The 19,719-nt window shown below is 43.7% G+C and overlaps 1 protein-coding gene across 1 annotated transcript; it reads right to left on the reverse strand.

Annotated features, from left to right (window-relative positions):
• Positions 1–1,144: 1,144 nt before the first annotated feature.
• SH3BP2 (SH3 domain binding protein 2) lies at positions 1,145–11,563 on the reverse strand. The gene is made up of 12 exons (XM_088539925.1): positions 11,261–11,563; positions 10,102–10,204; positions 7,757–7,874; positions 7,139–7,209; positions 6,691–6,779; positions 5,073–5,138; positions 3,933–4,524; positions 2,744–2,852; positions 2,385–2,440; positions 1,879–1,960; positions 1,562–1,621; positions 1,145–1,282 (listed from the first exon to the last, which is right to left on the reverse strand). The coding sequence occupies exons 1-12, from the start codon at positions 11,394–11,396 to the stop codon at positions 1,145–1,147; spliced, it is 1,620 nt and encodes a 539-aa protein (XP_088396051.1). The 5' UTR covers positions 11,397–11,563.
• Positions 11,564–19,719: the final 8,156 nt, after the last annotated feature.

Genomic DNA, 19,719 nt, shown 5'->3' on the forward strand with positions numbered 1-19,719 from the left:
CTGATAGTACACTAAAAACAGTTTTTATTTTGTACACAACTACAAACTGAGTAGCGATTTTAATAATGAAATAATTATTAGAGATGTACAGAACATGGCAAGATGCTTTGCTGTCCTGCAGAGCGTGCTGAGAACCTGATCCAAAAGACTGACCAGGAGGTTTTCTGGGCTACATTCAATAGTGATTGTAATACGACATTTGGTGCTACATACAAGTTCTTAGATTTCTTCTTTTTATGTATTTGATTTTATATCTTTTATGAAGCAGTGTGAAAGAAAACTGCTAGTCAGGGGAGTTTCGTGACTTTCCCCTGCTCCCTCCCATTAACCTCACACACTCCTTTTTCTTATATCCATTATAATGTTAGTGGCTCCTCCCACCCAGTTCTGGGCTAGCAAACGGGGCTCCCATGGAAGGCAAATTGCCATTACTGAGGCCCGTGTGATCCACTGTTCCCTAGGGAGCATGGGAGTCACTGTGGGATGCCATATCCGAGTCAGCTGCACGGTCCCTGATCGCCATCAGGGCGGACACCGGAATCAGAAGTTACATATGGGATGGCTTAAAAAAAAGCCACATTTCTTGATCATCTTTACCTATAGTAAACCAAGTTATTTGCATAAAAGTCCCCATTATTTACATATCAACAAGTAAAAAACACCAAACCTCTCGGTTAAGCACCAGTGCTGGCTGAAGGAGCAATGCCTTTGAGTCAGAGTATTAGTATTCCCTGTCACAAGTGAATTCTGATATTCTTTTAGAAGTTCCCCTTTTCTGCATAGGTTGTATCCTTAACACTTCTTCATTCACATCCGTCCGAGGAGATTGGTAATAGCAGCAGTTTAATAAAGGTGCAGGCATCACGGACAGCTTTCACAGCATAATCAGTTCAGATCTTTTTAGAAGAAAGAGCCATAAAAATTCACCACTCTGGATTGCAAAGTTCACCAGTTCAATAAACAGTTCGATAAAAGTTCAATAAGCAAAGTCTCATCCAGCCCAAGTGAGAACAAGTGGTTGGAGCAGACTCAGTCTGTGTGTGCAAACAGCAGGTAACCCAGCAGCGCCATCCAAGGGCACCTTCGATTCCGGGACAGCGGGGAGCCCGGTTCTCCCCGGCATCAGGGGGTCACACCAGCCACGTCATCTCGGCTTCGAGTACCCGTAAGGACACCGGAGAATTAGGCACTCGTGACTAGGCAAGACATGAGTGCTGTAGTATTCAACCAAACTCCCCATGTTCAAAAACATGATCTCTGCATCCAGGTAGAACTTGCAATCCTGTTGTAGAACAAAAACATATGTAATCATTAGCAGTAATTTTTCCTAGTCATGGTGTTAGAAAAAAATAAAAATAAAAAAAATCAGCCATCATCAGTGGAACGAAGGAGAGCCTTCAAGCCAGCAACCGCTTCACAAGCTGTTCTCTCAGGCAAATGTCAATCTATAGAGGACTCAGGTTTTTAATCTTCCCACCTTTGGGATTTGATTGGATTTTAACTTTTAGTTCTGATTTACGCATACACACACACAGTCATCATATCTAGTACAGCTACTGACCTTTTCAAAGATTCTGTAGTTTCGCACTTTTTCTGCGGATTCATCCCACACAACCAAAACCTGCAAAAAGAAAATGCAACATAGTTATTCTATGATAACAGGCATATGCATCAATGCATTGTTAAGGAATTAGTTACAATCAGTTGACCAACCTAGAAAGTTTTTACTGAAGTTACAACAGTCATTGCCTCAGATTTCCTTTAAGGAAAGAGCCCATCGAAATTGTTAAGTACTTTACCACACGTGGGATACAATATCTCTAAACCAAGACTGTTAGTTATGGTAGTTTCTGTGTAGGTTCAGCTATTGCAAATTACCTTTCCAGGCTTTGTAGATGAGTTCCTAATACAGTATAATCCATTTTGTGGTTGTCCTCTTGGGCTATGAGCTTTAAATGCCCTAAAAAATACAGCAGTTAAATGTGTTAGCATTTTCTGAATCAGAAAATAGGATGCATATGTTCCTAAAATCCTTAAAACTACCTCTTCATCTGTCCTAATAATTCATGGTATATGTTATCCGATAGAATTGGACTGTTCTAGCCTCTGCCATGCAGTACTGAACATCTGGTTTTTCTGCCCATTTAGCATCCTAGCAGGACAACGTTTTCCAGATAGAGCAAAATCACATACTCTGCATTCTCAACCGATACAGGAACACTGAACTCACTCTCCTAAAAAGCAATTTTCATATTAAAGGGTTTAAAATACTAGTCTTTTGTTTTTAAACAAAAGTTACACCTCTCACAAAATTATTTTTCTGCACTACTGCTCAGCAGTGTTTTTATAGGATTTCTAAGCAACCATTGTTAAATTGTATCTACCTTTCAACTTCAAAGGATTCAGAAGTATTAAAAAATACTGAATTCGGCAGCTCAACCTGTAAGAAAACATAAAAAAAAATCACTATATAAGGGAAATTCAAAATCCTAGCAACTTGTTAGGCAAATATGCTACAGGAAGTTATTATGGTGTATAAATATTTACTTTTTGCTTATTTCTTCTAATAAGAATATTATAATCTAGTTTTTTCAAGGCATTCCTTAAACCTGAAAATAATCACACAGCAGTATTTTTTCATAAAGTTTCCTTTTCCGAAAGGAGGCACCTGAGAAGCTCCCCAAAGTATCCGTAATTAAGAAAAATAATTATCTTTGAGGCTGGATCATCTGCTTGATCTTACTTTTTCATACTCTTCATCCGAATCATCAGCAGGTTTGTTTGGCTTGGCAGGTAGTGCTGGTTTTTCAAATGAGAAGCTTCTGAAACTCTGCCCATCTGGTGGCGATCTCCTGGCAGAAACAGAACAAAAACTGAAGGACGTGTCCTCAGGAAACAAAACAAATATACACAAAGCACTGAAGGTAACTGAAGAGCAAAGTTCAGTTTAGGGCTTATCCAGGAATAACAATATTTCAGGTTGAAAGGAACCTCAGGAGGTTGGAACCTCTTATTCAGTCCACCCTCACGTACAAAGCACGTCCCCTTGGATTGGGTAGCTCAGGGCTGCGTCCTGTCAAGTTTTGAGCATCTCCAAGGTGGAAGATTCCCAGCTTCTCTGAGGCAGCTTGTGATACTTAACCAGCCTCGTGGTGAAAAGTTTTTCTTAGTTTTCAGCTGTAATTTCACTGATTGTGCCTTGTCTGTTGATTCTCATCCTATCACTGTGCACCTCTGAGAAGAGTTTCATTTTATTTTCTTCATACCCTCCCAATGAGGAGCTGTAGACAGCAACAAGGTCTTCCAGTAACCTTCCTTAAGGTTGGGCAAACCCGTTTCTCGGTATCTCCTCCCGTGTCATGTGCTGCAGCCTGTCCAAACACTGACGTGACCTCCACTGGGCTCACTTCAGTACATAAATGTCTTCCTTGTACTGACTTTAACAGGGTTTATTATTCATTCTTCAGAACTGCTAAGCAATGTGATGGGTAAAATTATCTTCGTCTGCCTCTGTTGCAACCAGTGTTGCTAGTGCTAAGTCCTTTACTAAAGGAGAACTTAATATAGAATGAAACACACATCTGTGTCCACAGGACGCTAAAATTCTTTTTGCAGTTGACTTAAGTTTTGTCAGGAAGGCTTCTTACTTGCTTACCAAGACTTACTAAGTCTTGGAGAGACACCCTCCCAAACACACAAACTACTGATTTTTTATTATTATTAGTATGACTCCTTTTCAGAACTATTTCAGAAGCCAAGTTTGTTGTAAAGTTTTCAAAAACCAAATACCAAGCAAAGAGCACACTGCAGCAGGGCAGGGGGGGATGCTGCAGGGAAGAGAGACCGTCACCGCTGCAGATGTGACAAACAGCAGGTCCATCACACAGGCATGCAAGGGAAAACCTGATGCGGGACGGCCGTCTCATACTTACTGTAGCTGGGGACATAAAGACTTCTCCGGTCTAGGCTTGAATCCTGGCCCAGGGGGCTGGTGGCCCGGCACGGGGGGCTTGGGAAGCACTGGCGGGACGAACAGCCCGGGTTTGCCGTGTTCTTTTGGCACTCTGGTGTCTGCCGGCTTCTCGGGGACCTGGGGCAGCTTGGGTTTGCTGCCTGGGAGCGGAGGAGGCGTTCGAGGCGAAAGGTTTAAGTTCTTCAGCTTCTCGCATCCTTCCGGGGTAGTGAGAACTTGGGGGAGAGGCTCTGAGGGCACCGAGCACAACTCCTTGTTGCAGACAGGCTTCTTGAAGAGCGGCAGAGGGGGCACGGGAGGCGGCTGGTCGCTCACTCTCCAGTTTGGTTGCTGGCTCTTCAGGTTGGCGTCAGCGCGGCAGTGGATCTGGTGTTCTCTCACATTTAAGAGATCCTCTGCTTTGATATCAGGGAGGCTTCTTTTAGGAGGCGGCGGGGGCAAAGGCCCGGCCGGTTTGCCGAGGAAGGAGAGGGCCCTGGATTCTGCAAAGGCGGCTTTCCTCACGTGCGGAACGGGCGGAGGGGGGTAGGCCGGCGGCAGGACCAGGATATCTGCACAAAGATCACACCCCAGGAAGAAAGGCACGAGGAAGAGAAATGAAATACATCAAGAAACAAGACTTTTACATTTTCATTTTCCATGTGATTTAAGATATTTCATTGGCATTTGTTCTGACAGTACCTACAATGATGGGCAAACACTTAGCTTTCAGCACAATTCTTAATATTGTAGGCAGTAAAATCCTGCAACCTTTATTCAGGCATGGCTTGTCCTGACTTAGCAAAGAATTTTATCTTTGATAAAAATAAAGAGACCACATCAAAAGCATTATCCCTCCTCCCGGCCAGTGATTAGACACAGATCGCTCTGGGACAGGAGGCCTTCCAGAAAACATGCCCTTCAAGCACTCTCTGTGATTTTTTACTTGTATTGCCAAACTCTAAATACCTCGCAAGATGAGATACTTCTGCATTACTTAATTATTTTAACCTCTTGCAAAGCTTTAGACATGGCTAAGCCTAGGGATGATTTGGCATTCTACACGAAGATGACCATCCATTAATGGTCATTTGGGGGAGGATTAAAATAAATCACATACCATCTTTCCCTAGGTCAGGAGTATCTGGTTGCAAGTAAGATTCATCCTCTTCCTCCTGGTCATAATCTGCAGATAAAAATAAATGTGTCAGACACTGATAAGTATTTCTGGAACCATGGAAGAATGTCAAGCATTTACTGCCTTTTAATAAATATTTTTCAGTTGAAGTTAAACATTTCGGACTTTGTGGTGACGCTTGGTAGTATCATAGCCTGTCTGAGAAAAATCCAGATTAGTTGCAGAGATGCAATTACACTGTAAGAAATAAGTTGGAAAAAAGAAAAGCCCCATTACAGAAGCATTTATGAATTTGCAATATTGAATCCTAAGCAAGCTTAAGTGACTTAGAAGACGATTCCTTTGCCTAGCTCTGGCAACACAGAAGTGCATCACAGCAAACACCTTTAATGGTTTTAATGTTGCCTCTAACTGTATGTCAGAATAAGCCTCTTCAGGCATAACTTCTCATCATTGACTATGTCAGGAGTGGCAAGGACGGTGTGTAGCATTTCCTCATTCAAATTCATCAGAAATCATAAAAAATGAGAAAGTTGTTCTCGTTTTTCTAATTTAAACTCCTAGACCTCTTCTGACATAATTCACATGGTCTCGGGTAGTGGTCAGGACGCCTGTGATTCCGAGTGGGATAGTCACATGCAAAGTGCTGCTGAATCCGTTTTCTTCTTCTACTTTGCAACAATTGAACCGGATTTCCTCAAAAGCTTCACTCGCACCGGTTTTGTCCTAGTCAGGAAAAATAGCCAGGAATTTCCTTTCAGGAAATGAGAGTACTTGGCTCCACACCACCCTACCCCTGGAAATCTGAAAGAGTGGATGGGAAGCTGCCTAAGAAGGGGACTGTGTTGAACCTTAGGGCAACGTTTCTCATGGAATTGAATTTCGCTAACGTGCTCTTGCCTAGGAAGCAGGTTGCTGCAGTGTGCGGCGCACGCCTGCCCGACAGGCTTTGCGACGACTCGCTCCTGACCGAAAACGTACGCGCTCAGCCAGAGCGGCTCCTTGGGAAGCGGCCGCAGCAAGGGGCGGACGTCAAGGGCTGGCTACAGGAGACACTGCCTGAGCTTCCTCAGGCAGCGACTCCGAGCGGGAGCCGCCGGGAGGGCTGCCCTGCCCCATCTCCCAGGCCCAGCTCCCACGGCCCACGGGAGACCTCACAGAGCCGCCAGCACAACCGAACCTCCAAGCGGCTTTCGCTGAAATAAGGGCAGCTGAATCCTCTTGTTATCAAGTCAAATCAAACCCACTATGTATTTCCATGCTGTGACCCATCGACATACTCAATGTTTCACCTTTTTGCTGAATCTCTGAACTTTCCGACATGCAGCCTTAGTAAGTGTTTAAAACAGCTCATGGTGTCAAACAAGGTCTGAACCACTTCAGTTACCTTTTTTTTCCCTAGTGGTTTATGGTACAGAATATTTGTGTCCGATCCTAAATTATAACAATACTACATGCCTTTAACAATATGAATTTACAGTTCTCGGTTGCAAATTGAATAAGACATAGTTAGTCATATTTAAGTGAATTGGAGGTAGGCAGGGAGAAAGGATAAAAAAAATAAAAATAAATCTTATTTTTCAGTGTCTACAATTGTCACCTTCATTATCCGCTGAGTGGTGAGAATACTTGATATCAATGGGACGTTCTACCGAGCCATAGAAACTGTCTGCATCAGAACCAGAATCACTGCAAGAGAAAAGACAGGGTCCATTTTGCGTCACTACCACAAGGGTCTTGGAACAGTAACACTTTCTACGCGCGTGCTGGAAAGCAACATTGGAACAACAGGGGCAATCACTCCTGCTTCTCAATTAGCAAATTATTTGGTTGCTATCATTTTAAAGTTTGTGATTGTTTTAAACAGAGTTGACATTTTACATTTTCCTAAGATGATATATTTATGCCATTATATCTTTTAAAATATGTATTAGGAAGGCATTCCATTCTCGGGGCGTATTGAACCCATTATTGATGGTACATTCCTCGTAGCTGCAAAGAGCCAAAAGCAACACTGTCAGAAGTAAATAAGGATTAAGGGCTCATACCTGAACTCTGTGACGGTTTCTTTCTTCTCATGGTAGTGATCTATCTCCCTCCTCAGGGACAGCATCCAGTTCTTCAAATGAAGAAACAGTATTTGAATTGTTAGACAAACATGCACTGCATTTGTTCTCTGCAAAGCTAGGACAACTAGGAATCCACCCTGAAATAATATACATACTAGCTTTACAGAATTATCAAGAGAATTTATTAGTCAAAAGATTTTTGACCATCTAAAAGTCTTTTAACAATGTATTAAAATATTAAACTTAGAAAAATTAAAAATTCATAAATTAGAAAAGTAGGTGACTGTTCATGCATCTGAGATTTCCCAGTCTATGAAAGATTTAACACGCAAATATTCATTCCTTGGCTAAAAATAAAACCAGGAGTACGAAAACGCTACGACATCTGCTATGTTACATTTAGCTGTTCCTTAAATCGCGCCCTGGCCTCGCACCAAGATAATATTTAGAACTTCAGGTGCGCTTTTCAGAGGAGCCCAAAGAACCAGACACACAAATTTCAGTGGCAGCTGAGCATCCCGTTCATGTGGACTTCAGGCAAGCCCAAGATTCACTTTCTTCTTTTGCACTATAGTTTTTCTTGACACAGAAGGATACCTTTCTTTCATCTTCAGAAGAAGCAGAAAAAAACCACGTCCGGTGCTTCTTGCTAATGTGAACCAACTTGAAAGGAAACACATTGCTTGACGTCGTCTCTTCAGCGGCTCGCATAACCCTAGGAAGCAGGGCAGCCAATATATAAGAAAACCTCATTTATAAAACTAATTCTGTCACGCAAGTCAAAGTCATAGAAAGTGGTAGCAGCCAATTTCTCCTTACTAAGAATAACCATAAAGCCCAAGAAATCACCACCAGAACCTGCACGCGGGCTTTGGTAGCACTTCTACCAGCAGAGCAGGAACAGCGTTGGCAGGATAAAGCACTGGTTGAACCATTATCCAGACTTACACACAGATGGCTTAAATTAAGCTTCTTCAATAAATAATTTTAATGAATTATGTTAATTTGCAGGCTTCACATTACAGTAGGAATTATTTAGGCACACTGTTATTCTTATTTCAGAAAGGTTTTGATTTCTCCTCTGTGCCTACATTTTCCAGAATGCCAAAGGAAGGCCAATATTAAAAGTTAACTTACTTTTTTCCACTCTTTTTTTTTTCCTTATTAAATGCTATATTGCATAATTTTCTCATTTGAGAATCCTCTAGGGAGGCAAACAAACAAACATATCTAATGCAGTTTGGGAAACCTATAAAGCACAAGCTAGCATTTATATGGAAAAAATTACTGGGTCTTCTTTTGTACTTTGCCTATTTCCTCATACAATGCAGTATTTCCATGAGTCACTAATATTCAGGGAAGTTGGTTTGTAAACTTAGAAGAAAGATCATTGGAACCATTTGCTTTTTGGTCAGGTACCCAGATCAAGATGCATCTTGGGCAGGGGGGAAGCTGCTCAAGACCCAGCAGCTGCCACAATGTGAACTGCAAAAGTGTTTTCTAATTAGATACCACATCTTCTTAGGAGCCCAATCCTAATTTTAAACTGCCAGTTGCGGTTGGTTGCATCTGTGCAGCCCTACACAAAGCTGGAAAAGGAAGTGCAAGCTGCCTTACTAATTTGAGAATAACCAGGATGTCAGTGTAGGAAATACCCCAGCACTGCGGAGAAGGTGGCCGTGACTCAACAGGCATCCCTGCTTGTTCTGAGTCACTAGTGAACTCGGCACTCTCCCACCTTCCACCCACCCTAACACACAAAGGCCACTGAAGGAAAGGTCCAAAATAAACGTCAGCTGAAGGGTTAGAGAGTCCGTCTCCAACAGCATTATGCAACCAGCCAGGCTACCAGGCGAGTTTCTTTCATTCCAAACTCTCTGTCAATGCTGGACATGTCTGTGCACAGCACTAAGCATCACCTGGCCCCTCCAGCTAGGGTTTGCACAGCCCTCTGATACAGGCATGTACAAGCAATGAGACAGTCCCCAGCATTTTACAAATCCTAAGGCATTTGTCATACCAACCTGGTGGAGAAGCCAGCATCATAGCCAGCTTAGAGCAAGGGCTGTTTATATAAATTCATTCTGAATTTTTATTTAGCTACAATGTTATTTTACTACACACCCACAAAAATGTGCTGTAGTCAGTTAAAAAGCTCTCACATTTTAATAAATCTTTTCCTCAGTCTGAGAAACTGCAGTGCAAGAGACACACACACATATGCAATAAAATTCCATTGGCTGGGACCAGTGATGTGATATTCTCTACATTCAGTATCTGATTAGTTCTTTCTTAGCATCAAATTACAATAGTATTTTTCTGAATTTACTTTGGAATTCTACTAGTAGGACTTGTGTGCATGCCATGCTCAATCAGGTTGTGATAGCACTAATTTGAAAGCCATGTATTTTAGTCCTCACCTAAAAAAAGGTGTAGTTATTTTACATATATGTATATGAATTACACACACACCTATTTATAGCATGTAGGGAAGTGAGTCACAGACTTTGCACCCACATTTACTTGTTCATCGCTCTTGTAGTTAATTTAGTTTTGACTCTGACTTCTATTACCGAATGAGTAACTCCACAAATATTCCTTTTTCTAATGGTCACCAAAATCACTAGAATCAGAGATCACTTGTCTGAAATGATCCACATCTATCTGCCTGTGCAAAGTCTGCATTAAGTCAGGAACAAGAGCAAACCCATTGCAATTTTAGTGATTTTACTGGATAAGGTATAAAAGATGAAGGGCAAGCATTTGTAAAGCACAGAAAACACCATGCATACAATGTAAAGAAATATATCTCTTGGAAGGGGAGGTGAGTGCTTGACACCAACAACGGATGTAGCTCAATTTAACTTGGTTTGAAAACAAAACCGCAGCGCCCCTACTAAGCAAAGGGGGCTTGGGCATTAAACAGACTCTATGGCACTCACCTGTTATAACCATTTAAGGAAAATGCACCCTGTGGAGATGCAGATGTGCTGCTCTTAAAGTAGTAAATACACCCCTCATGAATAATCACAAATCTCAGAGGCCCTGAAAAAGATAAGAAGCAAGCGAAAAAATAAATCCCATGCGAGCACATTTCTAAGTTCTTTAGATAACCTGCCCAAGCGGAGCGGGGTCGGGTCCTGCGGCTGCCGCCGAGGAGGGACGTTACCCGCAGGAGCGCGGCCCGCGCTCACGGAGCGGAGCGTTTGCCTTCCTCCTCTGCAGCTCCTCCGGCCCCGCACAAGGGGCATCGGGTCGCACAGGTCTGACCTTTACCGCGGCTTTTACCGGAGGAATAGGCTGAACTAAGAGTGCGGACTGAAACAAGACGTGGTCACAGGCTAAAAACACACGCACACATTTATGTTCACCCCTAAACCCCTGCACTATTTCCCTCTTTGCCTTCATCTCAGGTACATAACGCTGGCAATTAAAGTGGTGTGGGTTTCTTTTGCTTGTTTTTGTTTTAAACAGTCAAGTGCCAACACTCTTTCTTCCTTTGATAAAGGCAATAATAATATTTTCTTAATTGCATTGTTTCATTGTAAACAAGTATAGCAAATGAATAGAATATAAATAAACCCAAAGCCTTAAATTTCTTCCTGGAAATGGATTCTGATTCCAGAAGCAATTACTGTTATTAAATACAGCCTAATTTGGCAATAATTAAGTTTCCACTTCACAAAGAGCAGTTCCCACTTCACAGAGAACAGTAGGAGATGGGGATTTTTAGCACAACAGATGCATTCCACTTGGGAAAGCAGCTAAGTACTAGTATCTTCCAGAAAAAAAATATTTTTTAAAAATTGATACATCTATACTCCTAAAAATGTTAGTTTCGTAGGTCATGACAGGAGATTTAACTAAACATAAGAAAGTGAACCACTACACTTGTATTTAAGACTTGACAACAATTAAGGCAAATATGTCAACACATGCGTTTTATACAAACATTCCAGTACAACTTCAGGCCAGTACAGGCAAAGGAAGTGAAAGAGGGGCTTTATTAAAAAGCCTGCTAACAAAAAACACATTCATGGCCCGAAAGGCAAGCACTTGAAACAATGACATTTAATGTAGTTAATACCTTTTTCAACTTACACTTCAAGATCTGCAGCTGGGTGCCTCCTTTCTTGTGCAGGTACCCTGCTTTGGTCACTCCTCCAGGCATCGTCAGGAGATTTTGGGCTCCAATTGCCTTCATGGGGACTGGCCAGACCTGCTCCTCCGAGGCCATCGTTCTGCAATTCAGAGTAATTAAAAAACCGTTCAAAAGTTACATTCTGCTTCAAGAAGCGAGTAGAGAGAAGCACAGTTCATTTCCTTAAACATGTTTTCCAAGCAACTAACATGGTTCAGCAGTCAAGTATGTAGCACAGACGGATGTTCATAGATTCCAGGAAGTTTGTGATGTATAAAAAACATGGTGCAGAAAGTCCCTATTTATTTTTATACAGCTCATAAATGATTGACAGTTATCGAAACAATGGACAATGCTCAGTAAATGCAACTTAAATATTTATATTAAAAATATGGCCCCGATCTCAGCACTACGAGACTTATAAGGTGACCGATAAGAAAGAAAATCAGTTTCTTCTACAAAGTTGTATGTCACACAATTTAATTTTCTGTATAACAAGAGAATCAATATTTGGATGTAAGCAACTGCAATATCCACTGATAGTTACTGCTCATATTTAGATGTTTTACTGTAAATGAAAGCACATATTACATAATCCTATACCAAATGTCATATGTGACGCAGTCCACAGTGCAATTCAAGTTAACCCCAGGTTGCTGCAGGTTGCCATTGAATATATACAAGTTATTAATGTCACACTTCACTTGTGTAGTGAATTGTGTAGTGTAGGCAATTACATCTTTGTAATTACCACTCTAGTATTCTATGCATTACCAAAAATATTAGTCTTTCATGTAGCTATTTTATCTGTCTGATGCATCTCTAAGAAAGCTAACTTACTTTAGCTGGCAACCAGGGTATTTACAACTTATAGCCCTACCATATAGCAGAGAAAAAAAATATATATATATGAAATGAATTTGACCCGGTCTGCTATCCTCATGCCTATGGGTAGAGAGCTCTGCCAGGAACAGGCAGCCTAACAAAGCTGCTCTGCAAACAAAACCATTGAAGCAGTTTCTGCTCAATGATGGTTCAGAGTCTTGCAGAAAGGTCCGGGCAAGGGAAGCAGAGGGCTCATCACCAAGCCACGCTCTGCAGAGCGACTCCCTTCAGATTCGGGATTAGGGATGCAGAATAAAGTCCCGGATGAAGCTTTTTCTTTTAGGAAGGGACACATCCACATTCCAACATTTGAAATTAATTTATGACTAAGTGATTTTAGTCTGTTTCTAATTACTTACAGGGAAAAAAAAATACACTGAAAGTGGAACCTTTTTTATTCAGCCCAAAATATTGATGTTAACCCCCACATTAGTCTCAATGCCACCAAATGGCTTCAAACTCAGTATGGGCCTTCAAATCCCATAGCCCAAGAGGACTCAAGCACCTGCCCTTTAGAAGGGAACTGTAATCCCAGGGCTATTTTACTCAAATACACATCAGAAAAGGCAGAGTTAAATGCCCTGGAGCAGTTATCCAAAATAACCAGGAAGCTGAAATTTGTGCCAAGCCAATGAAAAGCACCGCACAACAGGGGCATCCCTGATAACCCAACCAAACCTCCCTAAGTAAATACTGAGAGCAAATAGGGGATTGCATCATGGTGGCCTTCTCTGTGGGAGCACAGTCGTTGGGGCCCCTGCTGCCTCTCCCAGAAAAGCCAGAACGTCCCAGGGGTGAGCAGGGACACGGAAGCAGAGGAACAGGCAGGTAGGGAATCCAGTCCCGCAACATGAGGACTGTGATATAACTAGGGAGGAAGATTGGCCGAGTATCGGGTTCCTGTTCCTCTATTCACAATCATTTCTCCCTTTGACTTCCTACTATAAAACAGTCCTGAAAACGAGACTAAACCTCAGAAATTCCCCCTCCTAGCCAGCTGAATAAAGGGACAGAACGCAGCCAAGTGTGTAATACACAGACAATAACAACCTGACACTCCAGCCTTGTCAATGGATTCCCAGGTTGCTGTGCCTATTTTCAGGGTCTCGCTGTGTCTCATACCACTCCCAGTATCTGCAGGTTCCTCAAGCACCTTTTCCCAATCAGTTTTTCACTTTTCTAGACGCTGCCACACCAGCCTGGAAGAGCACTAGGTGCCATTCTGCATCACGTTACAGGAGCAAAGCTACCAAAACAGTCTCACTGTGGGATCCTTATTGCAGGGGTTGAAAAAAAAAAAAAAAAAAAAAAAAAGAAGAAGAAGAAGATAAAGATGTTCTTATGGACGTTTTCAGACAGAAGATCCACTCTATGGTTCCATTTGGCTCCCTGAAGTGGTTCCTCCCACTCCGGACGTTCCTTTTCCCATTCTTGAAATCCATCATGTGAGGAACAGATCAACACTCTCAGGTACACTCCACAGCAAGTGTCTGGAGCCACCGGAGAGCCTGCTGGCTCTGTGAGCATTAAGAAGAGAAGGGTATTTCCAAGGCTGTGGCTCTTATGTATTTGTCTGACACTACCTCAGGTGAACGGTTAGCAGCCAAGTTCAGAGCAAGGGCCACCAAGTGCCACCAGGGCCGGGCGATGCTCCCCTGCGGATGGGCTGCCTGCTGCAAGCTAGTGACCAAGAAAATAAACGTGTCAAGTCCCAAACCCACCTCAGGGCTGTTACACCAGCGTCCTTCCCTGCTGAAATGGGGCAAAGTCTGGACAACGTCAGAGCAGACAGCGAAGGGCCTTTTATCGCTCTGCTTCCCACAGGAACCTGGTGACCGTCTGATGGAGACCACAGGCTTTGGAGGAAAGCAGGAGAAACACCGGCACTTCACAGGCTTTGCCTCAGCATCCTGCAGCATTTTCAAGGACAGAACAGCACTGAGGCTGCTCTCCAGCAGGGCCAGGTGCCCATGCAAGGGCTGCTCTACCTCCCTCATGCACCAACGGGGCCGCTGCGCTGGAAACCAGCGCGCCTCGCACGGCACAGCTAGTGCACCAGGCCTAGGGAATCTGGCTATCATCTGGCTGTACCTTTCTCAACCACCAGCAAGATACATTTTGGGTGAAAACAGAGCATCTGCATCATGAAACTGAACAGCACGGAGGAAGGCGCACTTACAAACCTTCATCTATGAAGGAATTTTCAACTAATCCTCTCAGGCAACATATCTAAAATAGGCAGATTTGAGTATGAGGCATAACTTCATAGGCAAAAAAAAAAAAAAAAAAAAAAGAGTAAAACTAAATAGTTAGCATTCTGCCACACAAAATCTGGAACACATTATGGAAGAACACTTACCCCTCTTGGCCTTACGAGCTACTGGCATTCAATCAAATTAAAGCAAATTCAGGCTGATTCAACTAAGGATTGCATCCTGAAGGAGCCAGGAGCCCTCCGTTCTTGCTGAACCCAAGCAGAATATATGGCAGATATGCCTATACTCCACAAGATGTGGAGCTGATCACAAAAACACCACTCATCTCTGAGGCTACAACTGACAAAAACTGTGTTAAAAGCCTCTCATGTGTCACAACAATACTGATGTTCTACCCTGGAGCCCAGTTTGGTCATGCTAGAAACAAATAAAAAACAGGCTCCAAAACTGCCTTAGAAAAATTAAATGTGATCTGAATTCATCACAAGCATCTTGATGCAAATTGTGCCCCAGGACTTTCTAAAATCCACAATCTCTCTAAATTCTCCTCTGAAAATAAAACTTAGCAAAGGAAAGTGTTTGCTTCTGAATGTGCACATAATTTCTGAAAGTAAATAGAGCATTTCACATACAGCCCAGAGGAAGACTCAAGTTTGTCTCCACAAACCACTTACCCCAAAATGCAGTAGCACTGCGTGCCCAGGAGAACTGCAAGAGTTTCCCCCGGCGCTCTCAGCAAGTCTGAGTGAAAACTAGTTCTCTCATTCAATCTACACATTTACCAGCCGTTCCAAAAACTCTTTGCTAATTCTGCAGAAGTTTCAAGTCTGCTCTCCATTTATTCCACACCTTTTGGTATTTCTGCAACGGTGTGTCGTATTCCCCCCGCTTTTGGGGGTCACATATCCCATTCCTTCACGCTGCTAAGAGCCCCTTGCTCAGCGCCTTTCCGGAAAGATTAACAGCAAAGCACAAACGCTGGCGAGTCCAGTAAAGGCTGCAGCAGAAAGGGCACCGAGAGCTAAGCCTGAGCTGCGCCGTTTAACTTGCTTTTCTTTTCAGAAGAGCGTTGGCTGGAGTAGCTTGCCTCATCGGTGCCCCCCAGGGTAACTCATCGAGCAGATTCAAAGGTGAAGATTACTCCTCGCGGAGGCAACACTCTGCTCGTGGCGTCGGCCCGCTCCCCAGCCCGACGCGCTCACCTGGAGCCCATGCTGGAGCGACACATGCTTTTCCTGGCGCCGGCGGCCCCCGGCGCGCGCTTCCGCTGCGAGAGCAGAGCCATCAGGAGCCGGGCATCGCTCCCCGCCGCGCGAGGGGCAGCTCCGCGCTGCTCCCGCTCCCGCGGGGAGGCCCGAGGCGACTGCGCCGGCGGCCGCGCGTCCCGCGGGGCAGGCGAGAGGCCCAGCCCCGCGCGCTCCCGCGCGTGCCGGGGCCGGGTTTCCTTCGCTGCTTCCTGTTCCCCGCGCTGGCGGCAGCGCCTCGCGCGCGGATTTCCCAACCTCCCGCCGGGGCTGCGCACGGAAGCGCGGGCGCCCGCTTCCCTCGTGCGGGCGGCCCGGCCGCGAGGGGCTTTCCAGCACCCCGGCTGCTCCCGAGCCCTTCTCACGCAAAGCTTCCCATGGGAGACAAAACAAAACAAACACCGACACCACCAGCAACAAAGAGCCGTCCTGCTCCCCGCAGGGCTCTCGCACCGCCGGGGCTCGGACACCCTGCCCCGGGCTCCTGAGGAGCAAGGCCATTTCAAGCTCATTTCATCTCTTTTCTGCCCTACAGCTAAAGCTTTTCTTTCTCTTTTTAACCCCAAAACTTAAGGGCTTGGAAGGATTACGCAGCCTACACTCGCTTTGTAGCGAGCTCTGTGCACGTGCTTGACACTGCGCAAGCCCCAGGAGGCAATAAAATCCTAACCCAAGGAGACTGCAAGCAAGTCACTGCCCTGCAGGCAGCTGCCACCAACGCTGCCAACAACTGCCATCGCTCTGCGCTTCGAGGAGCGCTCATCTGGAGCTGCCAAAGCAAAAACTCTGCGATATTTCGCTGGCTGTCTGGAATTAACCAACACCAAGGACTAAAGAGTTCAGGTAAGGCAAAGAGCTAGGGCATTTCTGAGCGATGCGCAAACCGGTACAGACAGATACGCTGATCGGAGCATGGGTCACGTGGTCGGGAAAATGGGGAGGAATCCATATTCCAAAGTGGGAAGGAAGGCATCTCTAGGACTTTTCTTTTTGTTAAAGCAGAGAAGAAAATGAGACTTCACATACTAGCGCTAAATACAGAGATAGCACAGAAAAGCATATATAAGATATATATAATACACATATTATCATATATATATATATATCATATATATCACATATTATATATATATATATATATATGCTTTTATGTATAGCATAGAAAAGCAATTCTCTATCTTCTTCAGCCCAGCACACTCCTTGTCACTCCTTCCATAAGTAAGGAATATAGGAAGGGCAAGGAAGGTAAACATCACCCAGCTGCTGTTAGCCAAGAGCAGCACCTCAGGACGAAATCCTGAAAGATACTTAAAAAGAATCAATACCCAATGGTCTCGGTGGTTCATTGACAGATTTCCTACACAGGAAGGCTGTAGAAGGGGCGACAGCTCAGCAGCTATGAATTAAATCCAGCTGTTTATCCACTACAACATTAGTTATTAATTGCGCCTTCAGGCATTGATGCACGATGCCTTAGGCAACCTTTCCTCCCCGGCGCTTCGAAACCCCCTAACGCGAGGAGCGCCCGGGCCGGCCTCCTCAGCAGGGAGCCGCGCTCACCCTGGCAGCCTCTGAGCACTTGCAATAGTGGAGAAAAATGCTCCTCTTTCCGTTTCCAATGCACCTACGTTATAGTTTTCCCCACCAAACTGTGCAACTGTAGTTTGGTTGTGTTTCAGCTCCAGGCTCATTTTATCCAGTACACGTTCCTGAATTACTGCTGTTCCACTCTAATCTTTTCCCTTTCCACTCTCTTTTCCCTTTCTTCTCTTAGGCCCTCAGAAACACATAGGATTTTTCACTTTAAGTTCCAAGATCCCCTTCTGACTTTTCTGGTGATTTCCAACCCTGCCAAGACAATGGCAGCAGAACAGAGTCAGAACAAAGGCCAGTTCACACAATAAAGCTGGGGTTCCAGTGAGGAACAAAATAAGTTTGCAGGGTTCACAGTTTGGCAGAATGAAAATCCAGCTTACTTTCTAGACTGGCCATTAGGCAGAAGGGTTGTGTTTTAGAACCACAGAGACAGAAAAGGCAGGAAATCATTGTAGACTTTGTCTGTCACAGAAGGGAGAGAGAATCAAGTACATCCTTCTTCTTCACAACATGACACTTACTTTGCAAAAAAAAGCTAAGACTTTGGCTTCCATACCATTAACATGCATTTGTCCCTGCAAAATGTAGCCCAGGGAAAATTTCACTCAAAAAAAGGTGAAATGAAACTTTGTTTCTTTAGCACTACAAAATTTTAACCTTGACAGCTTGATGTCTTTAAAGGTAGAGTAAAAATAGCAAAGGCCTTCTGACATTTGAATTTCATTCCAGCAGCACTGCTGCCTGATGAAGGGGACCAACCCGCTCTTCCATGGTTAGAAACTCCTCTTGCTCCCTATCAAAAGCAGCCCTATTTATCTCAAGCTTACAGAACACAAGATTAAAACATTTAAAACCCATCTCTAACACTATGCTATCCCTGCCCGCATAAATTCACAAGTGTGGTTGCAAGGCAGCACTGAGAGCTTCCTCTTACTGACCAGTTTACAGGAAACTGCAAGAATGGACCACGAGCAAAAGCCGACCAAGAAGCTCTGCAACAGAGGCCGAAAAATGAAAGCAACAAGAAAATTCAAGCAACAAAATAAGACATTTTTCTTCAGTGATAGCAAGCAGCCAGCTCTGCAGTCAGGTTTCACTTCAAGGAACATTAGAGATCATATACACTCTACAGTGCTCTTTTATAGAAATATATATAGTCATAAAAATTGTTAAAATTCTACCGGGTTTAAGGGGCTTGAATCGGAAAGAGATTGAGTTTTAGTGTTTTACTAGTTCTAGCAAAGCTGTTTCATACCAAGCTCATGGCAAACACATCCAGGATACGGACGAGTCACGGATCTGCCAACAGCACACGCTGCAAGGGCAGATCCTAGGAGTGGAAATTCCACATTACTGCCCTTCCCGGCTCACGCAGGACTCACGAGAGCAAGCAGGAATAACCAAGCAGCAGAGAGACTTCTGGGGGCTGATCTGCACGACGAGCACAACAACAGAGGGGTGAAAAAGCCAGAACTACCAGAAATCCTCAGTGCCAAATGAGCTCAAGTTCTTTAAGCTTCAGCTGTCTTGTCCCTCGCTCTGCTTACTACGGAAGAACTTTAAAAAAACCACCACAAAGCTGAAGCTTTGAAAACATACAGCCAATTTTACACCCAGAAATACTTCAGATCAAGACCTTCAGAGTCTCTGTTTATACCGTACTGCTGCTAAGCTACGAATATCTACAGTCACATTGCTGACTTGGGGCTTCAGGAGAGGCAGCCAGCACCAATCTGCCAAAAAGATGCCTTGCTTAAGAGAAAGTGTATCCATTTAAAAACAAATCTCTAGGTGTATTTTGGTTGTTTCACCGAACAACTTGGCACAGATACTATGAGATGATGCATTGACACTGACTTTGGGATATAGTTTGCATCATTTATTGCTGGGGTACCTCTAGACCAAAGCATCATCCCAAAGTACTTGCTGTGCATGCGGAGCCTGTAAAAAAGAGGATTAGACTCCACCACTGGAAGAGAAGAAGTGTCTGCAAACCCTCAGTACAACATTATTATCATTTAACAGACTCTCTTGTAACAACCTGCCCTGGAAAATAACCTAAGATGTCACAATGACATAAATGAGGATTGCATTAAAATCAGCGAAGTTATCCTAGCATATCCTAGCATAAATCTCCTGCTGGCTATTTTGAGGAGCTTTTTCCAGTTAATTTTAAGGGATTTATAGTGAACCAAAATGCCCCTCAAACCTACAAAACCTATTCCAGATGCATCTACCTCACGCTTGGGGGCAAGGTAACAGTACATTTCGTGGGTCCTGAATTACAAGATCTAGGAGTCCACAAGCCCACAAAAACACTTTGGTGCATACAGTTCCACACATAGTACTTCATTATTTAGAAAAGGGTTAATTTAATCACAAGATTTCAAACCTTGCAAAGCAAAACTTGTTGAAAACAAGTTTTCAAAGCACTTAAGATGGTGGGCAAGTTCCTGAAGATTTTTGCTGCATGCTTAT

Source organism: Tinamus guttatus, unplaced genomic scaffold (assembly GCF_059628265.1).
Source record: "Tinamus guttatus ecotype Peru unplaced genomic scaffold, ASM5962826v1 Tinamus_guttatus_pri_ptg000052l, whole genome shotgun sequence".
Classification (NCBI taxonomy): domain Eukaryota; kingdom Metazoa; phylum Chordata; class Aves; order Tinamiformes; family Tinamidae; genus Tinamus; species Tinamus guttatus.